Raw genomic sequence first — 14261 nt, 5'->3', positions numbered from 1 at the left:
TAGCTTTGCATAAACTCTTGTATTTTTGTCAAATTTTCCAGACGAGACAACTCATGGAGGAATTGACTCAGCTACCTGTTATGATTGAGCTTTCCAGTGATTTCTTGGATCGCCGCACGCCCATCTTCAGAGATGATGTCTGCTTCTTCATTAGCCAATCAGGTAAAATGTTTTTAAAACACACAAAAACAATACATATATTAATATATGCATCCCATTTCAACCAGATTTCTTTGTTCTAGACTAAAGGAGTTGAAATCACTCTTTAATTTTTGGGTTCTTCATACACATTGTCTACATATGTCTGTAAGAGACTGAAAGCCAACATTTCTTTGCTAAACTGGTGCCATGCACAGGATCATGCACACTGACTCGTACACATGCTTAGTCTGAACCGCAGTGTTGCAGAAAGTCACAAATTCTAATTGGTTTATTCCATGGAATAAACATTCCATGTTTATTCCATGGAATAAACATTCCATGTTTATTCCAGACTCCATGTGGTCCTACTCAGATTGCCTTTAAAACGTTTCTAAAAGTAACATTACGTACCAAACAATGGGTACTAAAGTTTCAGCTTTGTATCTTCAATGGTTATCATAGTTATAGCCTGTGAAAGTTTGGATGCCATGCCGTTGTTATGGAACAGTAGAAATACTCATCTGCTTTGGTAGGACCATTGATAGCATCTGAAAACTGGTGTGAAGGCAAATTCCTTCCCATGGTATTATTAAAGTCCACTTCCAGGACTCCCTTAACTGTTGAACCTTACATTTGCATATTTCTCCTGCCTAAGGCGCCCATTTGTTAGTGTTTTTATGCCACATTATAAATAGTGTTCTCACTGCCTACATATAACTCCTCAGCAGTCTGGCACCCTTGTCCTCCTTTTCTGTAGCACTTGATTGAGTGAGACATAAAATTTTTAAACTCCCAAAGGCTTGTAATCTCCTTCATTTTCACATGTGTATATTATTAAAGTTTTGTCTACACCAAGTGTGTGTGGTCTGACTATTTGTGGCAAGAATACCATACCACCCTTTTGTTATATGTTGCCATTTATCTTTGCTGAAAAATGGGCACAGGCAATAGGGCTGCTCTTCCCAGCCACCACTCCTGGTAGACATAGAAGAAGACTGAATTGCATCTCCAGCAGTCGATTTAATGAAACTTTATGCAAAGGCATGACGTCACGTATGCCACTTTTTAATGCATACTTTGCACAACAAATTGAGAGTGATTTCACAAAACTTTTGCACTGCGTAAGTCCGGGACTTACACAGCAAATTATCTTTTATTTATTTATTTATTTAAAAACCTATTTATACAGGGTAACATTGTTCAGCATTACAAGTAGCTGCTTTTCAAAATGGCCCCGTCATCACAAACAGTATGCACATCAAATAATAGGATTAAAACAAGAAAGACACACAAACACAAAAATGAATTTTGACTAAAAAAGGTATATCCTGTTAACTGTGTCCTTGTAACAACTGATCAGGATTCATTTTAAGCAAATTTTTAAAGTTTTTTTTTAAAGGTGGTGTCATTAGTAATACCTTTACAGAAATCAGGTAAGTTGTTCCACACAGTTTAGGTCCAGCAAAGTTTAGTGAACATTTTGCTTACTCAAGTTTAGGGATAGGGTAATATAAATTCATTGGATGAGACCTAGTCATTATACTAATTTTATTGGTCTCAATTTGTAAAACAATATTATTGGTGAGGTAGCTCGGGGCCAGACCATGGATACATTTATATATTAAAACTGTGGTAAAATAACATCCATCCGCCCAACAACTTGACAAGATCAATTCCTTCAGAATTCAAGTAGTAATAATTTCCTATGATAAATCTAGCAGCATAATTCTGAAGTCGCTGAATATGAGCCAAGTTCTTTTGGCTTGTAAATCCCAAATGGTTATGGCATAATCAATACGTGGTTGGGTGGTACCATTATAAATGGTCATGAAAATGTTTTTAGACGTTGCATTCATTAATCGCTTTAGTTTTTTAATTCTAGAAGAAATGGAGCTTCTCAGTTAAACCAAATGACAATCCATTGAGTGACAAGTCTAGCTTAACTCTTAGGTACATGTAATTAGCTACATTTGCTTGTTGAAGTTGGTCCGTATTAATGAAAATGTTAAGTTTATGATCTGATCTCATATGCCTCAAGTTAATTGTCATAACCATAGATTTATTTGTATTTAAGACAAGCCTATTTACTGTGTACCATTTAGCGGCATTACTCATGGAATTCTGCAAGTTTTTAGAATCCTTCACACTTCTCCTGGAGCAATACAGAATTGTATCATCAGCATAGAAATTACATGTTGCCAAGCCAACATGTTGAGTAAGGTTATTAACCCCTTCGCGACGGATGACGGTAAAAGCCGCTGTAAAAATTTAGATCCTCAGCCCGCTTTTCAGCTATTATTCTCGGCCCACGCTCGAGCGAACACAGTGAAAGAAGGCAGACCCTGGCTCTTGTATATATGGTGATTGGTCTTTGTGTGTAGCCCAGAAATGAAAAGACCGAATTTGCATCATAATCACCAGCTTCACAATAGTCCCCACTTTGAAAAGAGGCAACGGGAATGTGGAAGCGTGAGTAGAGCTGCATGCCACCGAACAATGAGCCTTTTCACTGTGTAATTCAAAGCGTGTAGAGCACGCAGGGCCACAAACCGAGAATTTGCGGTTTGGCAGGTGGCCTTTGTGGCTAAGCGAGGCTGGAATTCTCAGATTCGGGTTTCAGAAAAAAGTTCCCGTCGTCGAGGGGTTAACAAAAATCATAAACAAAATTGGGCCCAATGCAGACCCTGGGGGAATTCTGATACCTGGTGATACAAATGAAACATCAGAGCTAACAATGGCATTAACTACTGTTTGAGAGCAGTTGGCAAAGAAACACATGTAGTTGCAAATACCGTAGTTCAAAAGTTTTGTTTTCAGAATCTCATGACTAATACATGTAGAATCAAAACATTTCTTAATATCTAAAAGACAGATCCCTGTAATCAATCCATCATTCATGTTATCAATCCAACAACTCTCTCAACAACTCTGTGAAGGGCAGTTTGAGTATTATGAAACTTTCTAAATGCTGACTGGTCAGTACAAATAGAATCATGCCGAGTAAGATAAGCCAACAGCTGTTGCTGAACTTGTTTCTCCATGGTCTCAAAAATCTGACAAATAGAAGAAATTGGTCTGTAATTACCCGGGTCATCTTTTTTTACCTTTTCCTCTATAAACAGGGCTAACTTGAGCCAACTTCCAATCATTAGGAACAACACCACTCTGCAATGACATGTTGAACATCTGAGTGAGAATGGGTGAAATAATGTTGGCTGAAGCATAAAACAGCTTAGCATCAAATCCCAAAATATCAATTAAACTGTTATTATGTCTAAGGAAGCAGTTACAGAACTCTCAGTGATAAGTTCAAACTCAAAGTTGGTGTTACAACAAGGATTTTTCCATGAGAAATCAGGCTGAGAGGCATTATCAGTATTCTGCTCAGTTGTAGCCTTACCAATATTACCAAAAAATTCATTAAAATCATTACCAAAAATATCATTATGAGGATTACTATGCTTAGACCTGTAAACATCAATACTGTTCCAGATTTTCTGTGGATTAGAGTTAAAATTATGAAATCTGCCATCAAACTAGCGTTTCTTTTCAGTCCTAATCTCGGAAGTAACCTGGTTTCTTAGATACCTGTAGAAACTGTAGAACCTGTAGAAACTGTCACTTTATGCATTCTATTTCTTTCATACATTTTTTGGACAATATCATTATTAATCCATGGAGAAAATCTTTCAATCTCATTGTTTTAAGAGGAACATGTTTGTTACTCAGGCAAATAAACTCATCCTTAAAGTTATTCCAGACAGAGTTAAGATCAGTGTTTGGATCATCAAAATTTGTAGTAATGAAAGAACATTTAACCAAATCAGATAAAAAGGAATCTTCATTAAAACATTTAACATCCGTAAAAGTAACAGTTCTATTATTTTACAAGTTAATGTTTACAGGCTTTTTTAAAGCACTTTGCGCTGGTGGCATTTATCAATGTTGATGATGCAGGGACGGGATAATTATCATTTTTTTTGTTTTAAAAATTGTTTAAAAATTCATATCTTCATTAAATATTGGACACTTACACCCAGACGATGGACTGTCTGGTTTCTACTCTAGTCTGACAAACAACATCTATTGACGCCGGAGTATTTCAGCAAGGCCTGCTGCCTTGAAAAAAGAGCCCAGATTTTGTGGTGTTGCGTAATTTTTTTTTGTTCACGAAACTGACACAGTGTGCTGCTCACCTCTTTTCAGTAGGGGCCAGATTAGCGTGTGGCTCATCGCTGCAGTGGCGGAGCGCTTTTGTCCCCGGTGATAATCCGCTCCTGCTAAATGCCTGAAACCGAGGTATATGTATACTGTTTCAAAACAAGGCTGCATTATCTCCACTATGGCCAGTGGAAAAATGTTGGCAATTCCCAGCAGCCTGGTTTTTTGTTACGAGTATGGTCTTTTGTTACAAGGCCCAGCTCCGTTTGTCCGATTTCGGAGACCCCGGTCACGCGTATAAAGAATACGGTTCCGGTACCGGCAACCATGTGGTTAAAATTGTGTAAAATAAATAATGATCACGAAGACATACTTTTAAAACATCAGTACACATGTACTATTTTACACATAGGTGGCAAAAGTTACACCGAACGAAGCAAAAATGAATGATTTGACTAGCTCATCATGTTCAGTTAAACCTCATCATACCTGAACTTAACAAGCCTTAAAGTTGTGCAATTTTGAGTAGGTAATGAGAAACTTGTTTGGCTGAGATAGAACTGCAAGATTTTCTGTCTAGTTCTGATGAAGAAAAGGTGAAAACTTTTTCAAACTTGCAGGCGGAGGTAATTAATTCAACAGCTGTTTGATGACTGTTGTGATATTGGAAAGTATCAAGCCTTTATCATCCTCATCCATGGAAGTTAATATAATTAAAATGTTGCGTAGCTACACAACATTTTGTAAAATCAAACGTAAGCATATAATGCAGCTATGGCACTTATTTGTTGGGTATGGCTCGAAGTTATGCCACATTATGTGAAGTCAGTTGCTGGTCTCTTGCCTCTGGTACGACCTCAGGGAGAGATTAAAGACCAGCTTCTTCCGGACTTCCAACCCCTACCCTAGGCAAAGTATGTGGTAAAGTGTGCCGTTGGAGACACCTATCCTGACTGGGAGAACCCTATAATTCCTAGGATTCAGACCTGACCTGTATAGAAACTAGATCGCCTGGTACTCACTGGAGCCAGAGAGAGACAGTGGCCCAGGGTACATGTTCCTGCCATCACTACAAAAAAACCTGTGTCAAAATTCTAGCTCTAGTCCATCAGAGCCAGGTTCAAGCTATCTAGGGGGTTCCCATCCATATTGCCGCAGGTCCTGGTTGGAGAGCGTGAAACAACAGTCGTACAGTTCTTTTATTCGTTATCGGTCACAATAGCATCCTTGGTTCCCAAACTGATGGGGAATGCTCCATTACATTGAGCACAATGACTGTTTTCCCCATACAGTATATTGTAGTTCATTATCAGAGTTGGATAAATCAGTTTATTGGGCATAGCCGTAAATCCAGCTAGGGTTATGTATTCCCCCCCTTTTTTGTGTTGAGCAAAAAGTTAAAGTAGACTGTGAAGAATTTTTGAGACTTCTAACGACTAAAATGCATTCAATATCACTCAAAAAAGGGAAAACAAAGCCTTAAATGTACCACGCTGAATACACATTACAGATGTACATCAATATCACAAACATCTACATGTACATGTATATGTACCTCTGCATAGAGTCATACACGTACATGTATGGTGTCATTCTCCCTCCCTGTCCCCCTGCTTTTCAAATTGTCATGGTCTTAGCGAGTCATCCCCCCACCTTTTCCACATCCCCCATTTCCGGCACAGATTTACGCCACTGTTATCAGGGTTTTTATATTCGCAAACCTTATTCCTATAACAGAACGGAAAATGATTTCTATACTGGTGCTTTTGGACTCTCCTAAGGAGATAAAAATGACTCCATGTTGAGTAACTGTGAGATTAATTCTGTGGAAAGAGGGCAGGGACTTGACTTTGTAGGAAAATTAAGGGGTAAAAATGATGACAGCAGTATGAAACATGCACACGCATGCACTGAAATAAACTTTGTGCAGTTTCTAAGCTGGTTTGGTAGAATGTGGCCGCTTGTTGCAAAAAAGTTCCATTAAAAATTCAATCTTTGATTGGTCGAGAGTGAAAAAGGAAGCAACCTTGTTCCCCATATGTTGAGCACTGTGCCTAGCTGCTTTCGTTTAGAAGCCAAGCTTGAAATAGCATAGTGCATGCACAAAGTGTTGTGTAGGGAACGGGAACCTACTGTATCAAGCTTGAAACCACTGGGAGGAAGTTGAGAAGAGTTCTGGGCTGTCCGTGCGGTGCATGCAATTCACGTTGCCCTGTACAAAATCAAGTAAGAAAGTTGTGTTTTCTCTTAATTTACTGTGCTGAATTTATAAGAAATAAGGTCAGCATAATTAAGATAACATTGCCCAAGGTTGCACACCTTTTTAGACTGACTTTTGTAAAAATGATAAAAAACTTAGGATCCCCAAATATACAATCCCCAGTTTTTCCTTTTGACAATTTGCCCTGGGATTCCGACAACTGACCATGCCCCCATTCAGCTATGGACAGTCCTGCAGCTTCAGCTTAGGGTCACAAAGGTCAAACTGCTGAACACAAACATTGCAGGGATAGCAACATTCCCCAACTCCCCACGGCTGCTTTATCAAGAACAAGTCTTCTCCGTTGCAGTCCCTTTCTATTTCTGGCCAAACGGTGCATGCACTGATAAAAGACACAGTCTGAGTGTTCAACACATGGTCAGCAGATGAACTTGTTCTGGAACAAAGTGATTGCTGAGCTAACTTTTGGGACCAGAATTTTTCTAGAGTTTCCGATTGATCCGTGTTGTGCTGATCAAATCCAAACACTGGTGCCTGTAAGAGGTGGTGTGCATTCACAGCAAGAGATATTTGGCCATTTCATGTACCGCAGTCTAATTTTGATGATTTTCTTGCAATACCAGCTATGTCTCATACGGTCAGATGTGGTTATTGGAAATAGACTCCCTACTACAACCAGTAGCCACTGGTTTCTTGTAAACCTCTGAAGCTCTTTCATGGGCATGGGCATGGCCAAGCCTGCCTTTCCAACCACCATCCAAACAGATAGACCTACGATAAACCTCTCGTACACTCCTAGCCTTAAAACAAGTTATGCCAGCTACCGCTTTGGACATTGGCATAAATTCAACCACCATGGCCTATTATCTGGAGCTGGTCGGAGGTCATCTAAAAAATTTTATTTAGACTTGGGACCTTTTTGTCAAGACAAGTTGGTACTTGGCACTAGCACACAGGGGCATATGCCCTAGAAAGCACGAGTGTACCTTAAGGCATTGAGCTTTACTTCACACTCGACTCCAATTGTGGCAGACAAATAAATCATCTAGTATTAGAAAACAAAACTCAAATCTTCAGAAGCAAACAGTCCACCTGGTCCAGCTTGGTGATACCTCATTCTTTCTAACAGCAGTGAATGGTGTCCCATACTGAAACTGAAGCCCTTGAATGGATACATGCAGCCAAAAGGATTCAGGATGGAGACACTGCGTACAGTTCTGGATGCCCTGCCATTTCCAGCTCAGGTAGCCTCCCTAGACTTGGAGGATACATACCTGCATGTCTCATTCTGTAAGACCATGTCACATCCTTCAGTTTCTGTTCAATGGAAAAATGAATTCAGTTACCTTCCTTGCAGTTTTTCAACAGCCCAATGATATTCACCAGAATAGCAAAAACAGTTGCATTAATTCTGTGAAAATTTGAACATTAATGTCTTTGGTTGCCTTGACAATTGGCTTGTCGAGGGATCTACCAGAGGCCCTGAAGGCAGTCAGACTAACAGAAGAACTCACTTTGGCTTCCTAATCAATCCAAAAAGTCCCAGCTGGAACCTTCCACTCAGCTAGTCTATCTAGGAGTACAATTTGATCTTTTTCAGGCGTGGTTATGCCTGCATAGAGAAGAATTCAAAACCTTATAGAGTGCGTAACACTTTTCCTTCCTGCCAATATTATTCTGGCCATAGCATGGTTGCTTTCCGGGCTCATGGTCTGTCTGGTTGATATAGTTCCATGGTGCTGATTAAGGATGCAACTCATTCAACTTTTATCTGCTCTCCTACCATGGGCCAAAACTACACGCATTAATTCATCTTGTACCAGTACACAATATAAGTCAACAGTGTCTCTGGATCTGGTGGTGGAATCGTGGAGCAAGGTTGAGGCAGCATATGTACTCTGAGAGGCAGTATCATTGGCAGGTGAATCAGAAGATCAGTCTTGCTCAAAAAGCAAGGTTGGCAGGGTTAGAATGCGGCGACGAGGAGTATCTTGCAGCGTTCCAACTGTATCTGAACATGTTTGTCAAATGTATGGAGACTGCATCTGTTGTCCAAGTGTTGGGATTGGGACTGTGAGTGTGCTATACTGGATGTTAGTTGTTGAAGGCCAATAATCATCTTATTAGTGATCAACTTTCTGAACTCTTCTGAAAGTTTGAGCACGACAGCATAAATCAGCCTCCTAGCAAAATTAATCAAAATGGTATTCATAGATACCTCAGACAGTCTCCTTATTCAACAAAGTGGTGCTTGACCGTGTATTAAAATTTGATAATGTCTGTTGAGAAGTGATAATGTTTGCTACGTAAATCACACACTGGCACCTGGATAACGACACAGTTTAATCAACTCTGATTGGTCAAGAGTCTGTGTGCACGTGGCTCACCACACTTGCCAAGTCCATGTATGAAAAAGGAGATTCTTTTGGACATTTTGCACAAGGAACATACCATAAAATGGACAGATGTGTTTGGGAAAATGAAGGTAAAATTCTAGAACAAAAACATTGGAAATCCTTCATTATATTGATTAGTTTTGACTCTGTGACTAAACAGTATTTATGAATGGGAATGAATTCGTGCTTGGCCTGTCTTAAACTAACCTTTAAAACCGGCTCAGGAGACTGAATGCTGAAAATGCTGGCCAAGCACAAAATTATTCCCTTTAAATCATGTTGCTTTATGTGGTCTAAAGCTCAAATTTCCACCATATGCTCACAGGCATGACAAGTCAAACAATGGTGTGAACTGAGGGTTGTTCAGTTGAGGTTGTTTTTGTCTCTCTGCTATGTTTAGGCCTCCACTACACCTCCATTGAAAATCTGATCAACTTAAAAATATGTTGATGCATAGTTGAAGAAGTAATATCAAAGACTACCAGATGTTGCAGAAGTAAATTGTACAGCGTACATGTAGAAATTAAGGATTTTAGATACTCCAGTGCTTACTGGAGAGTCTAAAATATAGGCATTACATGTACATGAAATGTACGTCATATTAATGCTCGACTTTCCACTGTAATTAGGAAAAATGGTAAGCCTTCAAAGCTGCTACCAAATCAAAGGGTTCTTGGGTGCAGAAAAGTGGAAAAGAGGCTATGAAAAGAAAATGGATTAAGATATAAAGCTGAAACTTTGTTTTCCTTCGAATGTTTTCAGGGAAATTTGAGTCAAGTCACATGGGTGTGGTGCCCTGATTTTGTATGATGTGGTACAGAATGAGCCTTTTCTTTATTGGTTTCTCATTATACATAACAGCCATCATAGGCTGAATTAAGGTCATTTAGAAACAAAATATAATGGATGTATGCATGTAAAGCAGCGTATGTCCTTCATGTTGTTGCATATAGGTGAAACTGCAGACACTCTGAATGCCCTACGTTACTGCAAGGGACATGGCGCTCTTCTGGTTGGAATTACCAATACTGTTGGTAGCACAATCTCCAGAGAGACTCAGTGCGGTGTTCACATCAATGCTGGACCGGAAATCGGCGTAGCCAGTACCAAGGTCAGACATTGCCTTAAAGGCAGATTGTTCTTGTCTGTGTATATTTTGGCCAAAAGGATATACTTAGTCTTAGTCTTACTGGATATACCATGGCCTCTAACTCATAGAAGCAGCCTGTTGGCCCACCAAGATAAAATTTGACTTCCACCATGGTTATAAAGTAGCCACTAAGCATTAAAAGCTGGTGCCAAGTTTCAAATTTGGAGTGCAGCATTAATAATTTGCCTTATTTTACAAGTTACACTGTGCATATCTTGACTAAAGGTCCTTCGGAAGTCTTAAAACACCTTGTGCTTGTGCAATCTGCATTTAGTCGTTTATTCCATTTCTTTACCAAGGGTATGCCCAAACAGTTAAAAACTGGGTTTCTATTGGGACCCTACATACTACAAACAATTAAGTAATGGTGAACTCACATCACAAGATTATTACTTTGATGGAAGATACAATGAACACCGAAACAAAATAAAATAATTTCAACATATATGTACGTCATAGAATAAGCAAATGAACATGGCACTGGTTAAATGAAATAAAACAAAGTTACTCATTTTGTTAATTGTAAAACACAAATTGAGATGTTGATCATGTTATCAAATTTAAGAAACCCATTGGAAAGAACAGGGAAATTCCCACCTGGCTCCAGTATATTTTGTAAGCATGTTGGCATCCTAGTACCATATGTAAAAATGATATTGGGAACATACACTACCTGTTAATGCTGTGTTTGAATGCCCCTACAGTCACACACATCGTATCATATCAATCATACATGTACATGTATATCATAATATTGGATATCTAATATGCACAACACCCTTTCTTAATAAATCCATGCAGCAAACATGAAGACGAGACTTTGCTCTATTGAATATTTGTTGGGGAGTGAACAGGAATCAAGAAATGTTTAGCAGCTTTTATTTTCCTTAAGATTGTTTTTTTGGCTTTGTTTTGCAATCTTGTGAAAAAGGCATTCTTTTTGTTTTCTTCCTTCTTCTTGTTGGCTTTTTTGCAAGTTGCGAAAAGGTCATTCTTTTTGCTCTGGTTTTTTTTCTTCTTTTTCCTCTTCTGACCAAAAGCCCATTTGTTTTGTGCACGTTTCTTCCACCATCGACTTTGGTCCTTTTGCAACTTCGGATCTTCATCATTTTACATCAATGAAGGACCTTGGTTATAGATGTGCATAGAACAGTGCCGTCATGATGACATCATCAAGTGATTTTTATTGATTTTTTAATATTTATCTCAACCCATTGACCTTGTACAAGTTTTCAAGGCAAAATGTTGTTAACTTAGTGATCTTCAGTCGTCCTCAAAGTTACACAAAGGAAAGACCTGGAAGCAAAGAAAATACTAAAACAATTACGTCATGAGGACGTCACCAAGTGATTAAATTAAAATTTGAATATCTAAATAGAATGTTAATGTTGTAAAAATCCATATAAAATCAACCGCGGCTTCCCACAGCATTCTGTTTGTGGCAAGTACCAGAGTAAAATTGGGTCTTAAATTCATCTTGTGTGGTTGAATCACGTGACCCATCCTTCCAGTTGAAACCGGAAGTGGGTTATTGCTTAAAAGTTGTAATAGGTGTCAGGTTTCAACGGTGTTAGTCTGTTGGGGTATAGTATTCTTCAAATCATCTACTGGTGACGTCATGTAATTGTCAAGCGCCCTCTAGTGACAGGTTGAACATTCTGAAAAATGAATTATGAATAGATGTCTGTGGCGAAGTTTGACCGAATCGCCTGAAAATTGATGTGGATGATGATCTTTTAGTACCCAGTTAATTAACACATGGCCGCATAATTCTGTAAAAGACAGCTTCACGAGACTGGCTTTGCGCAATGAAGTGAATATGCAAATTTAATAGGTTCATTCATATTACAGAGAAAAAATGTATATTTACCAAGCTTGATTGAAGCTTGATTTACCAAGTCTGTTACAGAGATTCTCTGTTATTTCATGATACATTTACAGAAAACTGCATTTTACAAGAAGAAAATTTTTAACAGTGCGTCTGTTAGTTAATCCTTGTCATGCACCGGTGAGCCTGCAATTGAAAAAGTGGAAAATAAGTACTGTACATGTAATCAGAAAAATGTATTTGAATAAAATATGAATATTTTTGTTTTTTGTCGGTAATAAATCAGCCTTTTCATACTCAAATATGGTTTCCTCCATGGATATATGATAATGCGTTAACCTACACATGTACATTGTATCTTGTTGCTTGAGATCTCATACATGTAGCTTATATGAGTTGCCTTCGCATGGACTTTTCTTGTCGAGGTCAATCAGGAATAATTCCCGAACTTAAACGCAAAATCAATGCTTAACACATGTTCATTGATTCAAAAATATTGTTACACTCCTCTTTTCCCACGAGTATGTGTCAATTCAGCGTGAAAAAAGCAATTATGACAGGATCTTTTCGATAGAATGTGTAAAAACCTGATGCATTGCTGAAAGGGATTCCCCCAATGAGACATAACGTGCAATACAAAGAACCCAAGGCACCAGCGTGCTCAGAGCTTTTAAACACACTGGTACCTGGCGGTCATGTATGAAGAAGGACCGTATTACTGATCAAGCTAGCTGCGGCGCGGGGCCGGCATATCTGCATACTTGCCTCATGTTGGGTTGAATGATGGGTTGAATGAATTGCATGAGGGGCATCTTGTTGATTTGTGCTCATGCTTGTGAATCAGAACGAAACAAACAAAATTTGTACAGAAGTAGGTTTTTTCACAGGGAGATATACCTTTAACCACATGCTGCTGGGTGCTTTTAAAAATGTAGTGCACACAATACAGGTAATTTTCAAGATTTTCACTTTTCAAAACTCTTCAAAAATTCATCATTTCATTTAATGGATGTTTACACCCACATGAATGACTCTTTGGTGGCTACTGTAACCTGACCGGTAGTCTTCATTGACTCCTGAATATTTCAGCCAGGCCTGCCGCCCTGTAAACAGAGATTGTGAGGTGTTGCATAATTTCCTTTGTTCCCAGTGAGTGCGAGTGGCGTCTTTTCAAACACGGCTGGATTGACATGCAGCAGTGCTGTGTCGCTCATCAATGGGACCCTGGAGATCTAAGATCTAAGTTGCATGGTGAAATAAATTGTCCCTGTCGAAAACATTCTCCTTAAAAGCCCAGCTTGAATAGGATTAAAGCCCTCTATAAGCTATAAGCTCTAATCCATGTGCATTTAAGGCTATTATTAAAATGATAACTCTTCAGGAACATTTGGAAAGTCATAAATGTTTCCCAAACCTAGCCATGCTGTATTTGAATTTCAGAGCAAAGCCAATTCAATAGAGTATTAAAGTATCATTTTGAAACTGCAGTTGATGAAGTTATTAAATACTTAAGATACTTTCACATAAACTGCATGTTCCTTTTTTTTCCTGTCGGCAGGCATACACCAGTCAGTTCATTTCACTGGTCATGTTTGCACTCATGATGAACCAGGACCGCCTGTCAGGAGTGGAGAGAAGGAAGGCCATTATTTCTGATCTGCGGAGATTACCCGGTAGGGTGGACTGTATTCTTTTATGAAAAGAAAGATCAAAGATTTTCGAGGTCTTGAGTAACTGAAACTTATGCAAGAGTGTAAAACAGTAATTTAAGCATTTCCCCCAAACAGAGAAATGACTTATGTAATAGAGGATTTCTGGAAAATGTTGTGTTCTCTAAGGCAGTATTAAAGTGGGCCCAAATAAAGATTGAGATCTCAGGATCCCAATTCAAGACTAAGATCAAGACCTTGGACTTATTACCATGTGGCTTATTCTTCCAAAATTAACCAAAATACAACTCCACATCATTTTTGAAAACTTCTAAGAGAGTGACTTCGATAATTTAAAATGCAAATTTGCACCTTAAAAATGATCATTTGGTAATAATGAAGCAGACTGTGTGCATTTTGTAGACATTTGGTTGGCTACCAGTGCAAATCAAATGGATCTGAACGCATTTAAAGTTTTAAGTCAGAGTGTTTGTACTAGACAACTTGAATGCAAAACCTCTCTGTTCAAAGAAAATTCGGTATATTTTTCCACAAACATAACATAAAGCCTCTTGGAAAGACTTTAAAAAAAATTGAGCCATGCATAATAGTACAAATTGGCCGAAAACAATTAGAAATATTTGGTTCTCTTCATTCTCTTACTGTATGAAATCACTTCCACTATACCAGCATATCTGCCAGGTCTCATACCTTT

General features: G+C 38.6%; 1 protein-coding gene across 1 annotated transcript in view; it reads left to right on the top strand.

The window, feature by feature from the left end:
- LOC110985274 (glutamine--fructose-6-phosphate aminotransferase [isomerizing] 1-like) overlaps positions 1–14261 on the top strand; it is a 93681-nt gene that overhangs the window by 56620 nt on the left and 22800 nt on the right. The window contains exons 11-13 of the mRNA XM_022246587.2: positions 42–162; positions 9873–10030; positions 13456–13570. Coding sequence (XP_022102279.1) covers positions 42–162; positions 9873–10030; positions 13456–13570 — 394 coding nt within the window. The remainder of the gene's footprint in view (positions 1–41; positions 163–9872; positions 10031–13455; positions 13571–14261) is intronic.

The sequence above is a fragment of the Acanthaster planci genome, linkage group LG19 (assembly GCF_054643075.1).
Source record: "Acanthaster planci isolate LZ-2023a linkage group LG19, COTS_SCS, whole genome shotgun sequence".
Lineage (NCBI taxonomy): Eukaryota > Metazoa > Echinodermata > Asteroidea > Valvatida > Acanthasteridae > Acanthaster > Acanthaster planci.
This window is presented reverse-complemented; position numbering and strand designations above follow the sequence as displayed.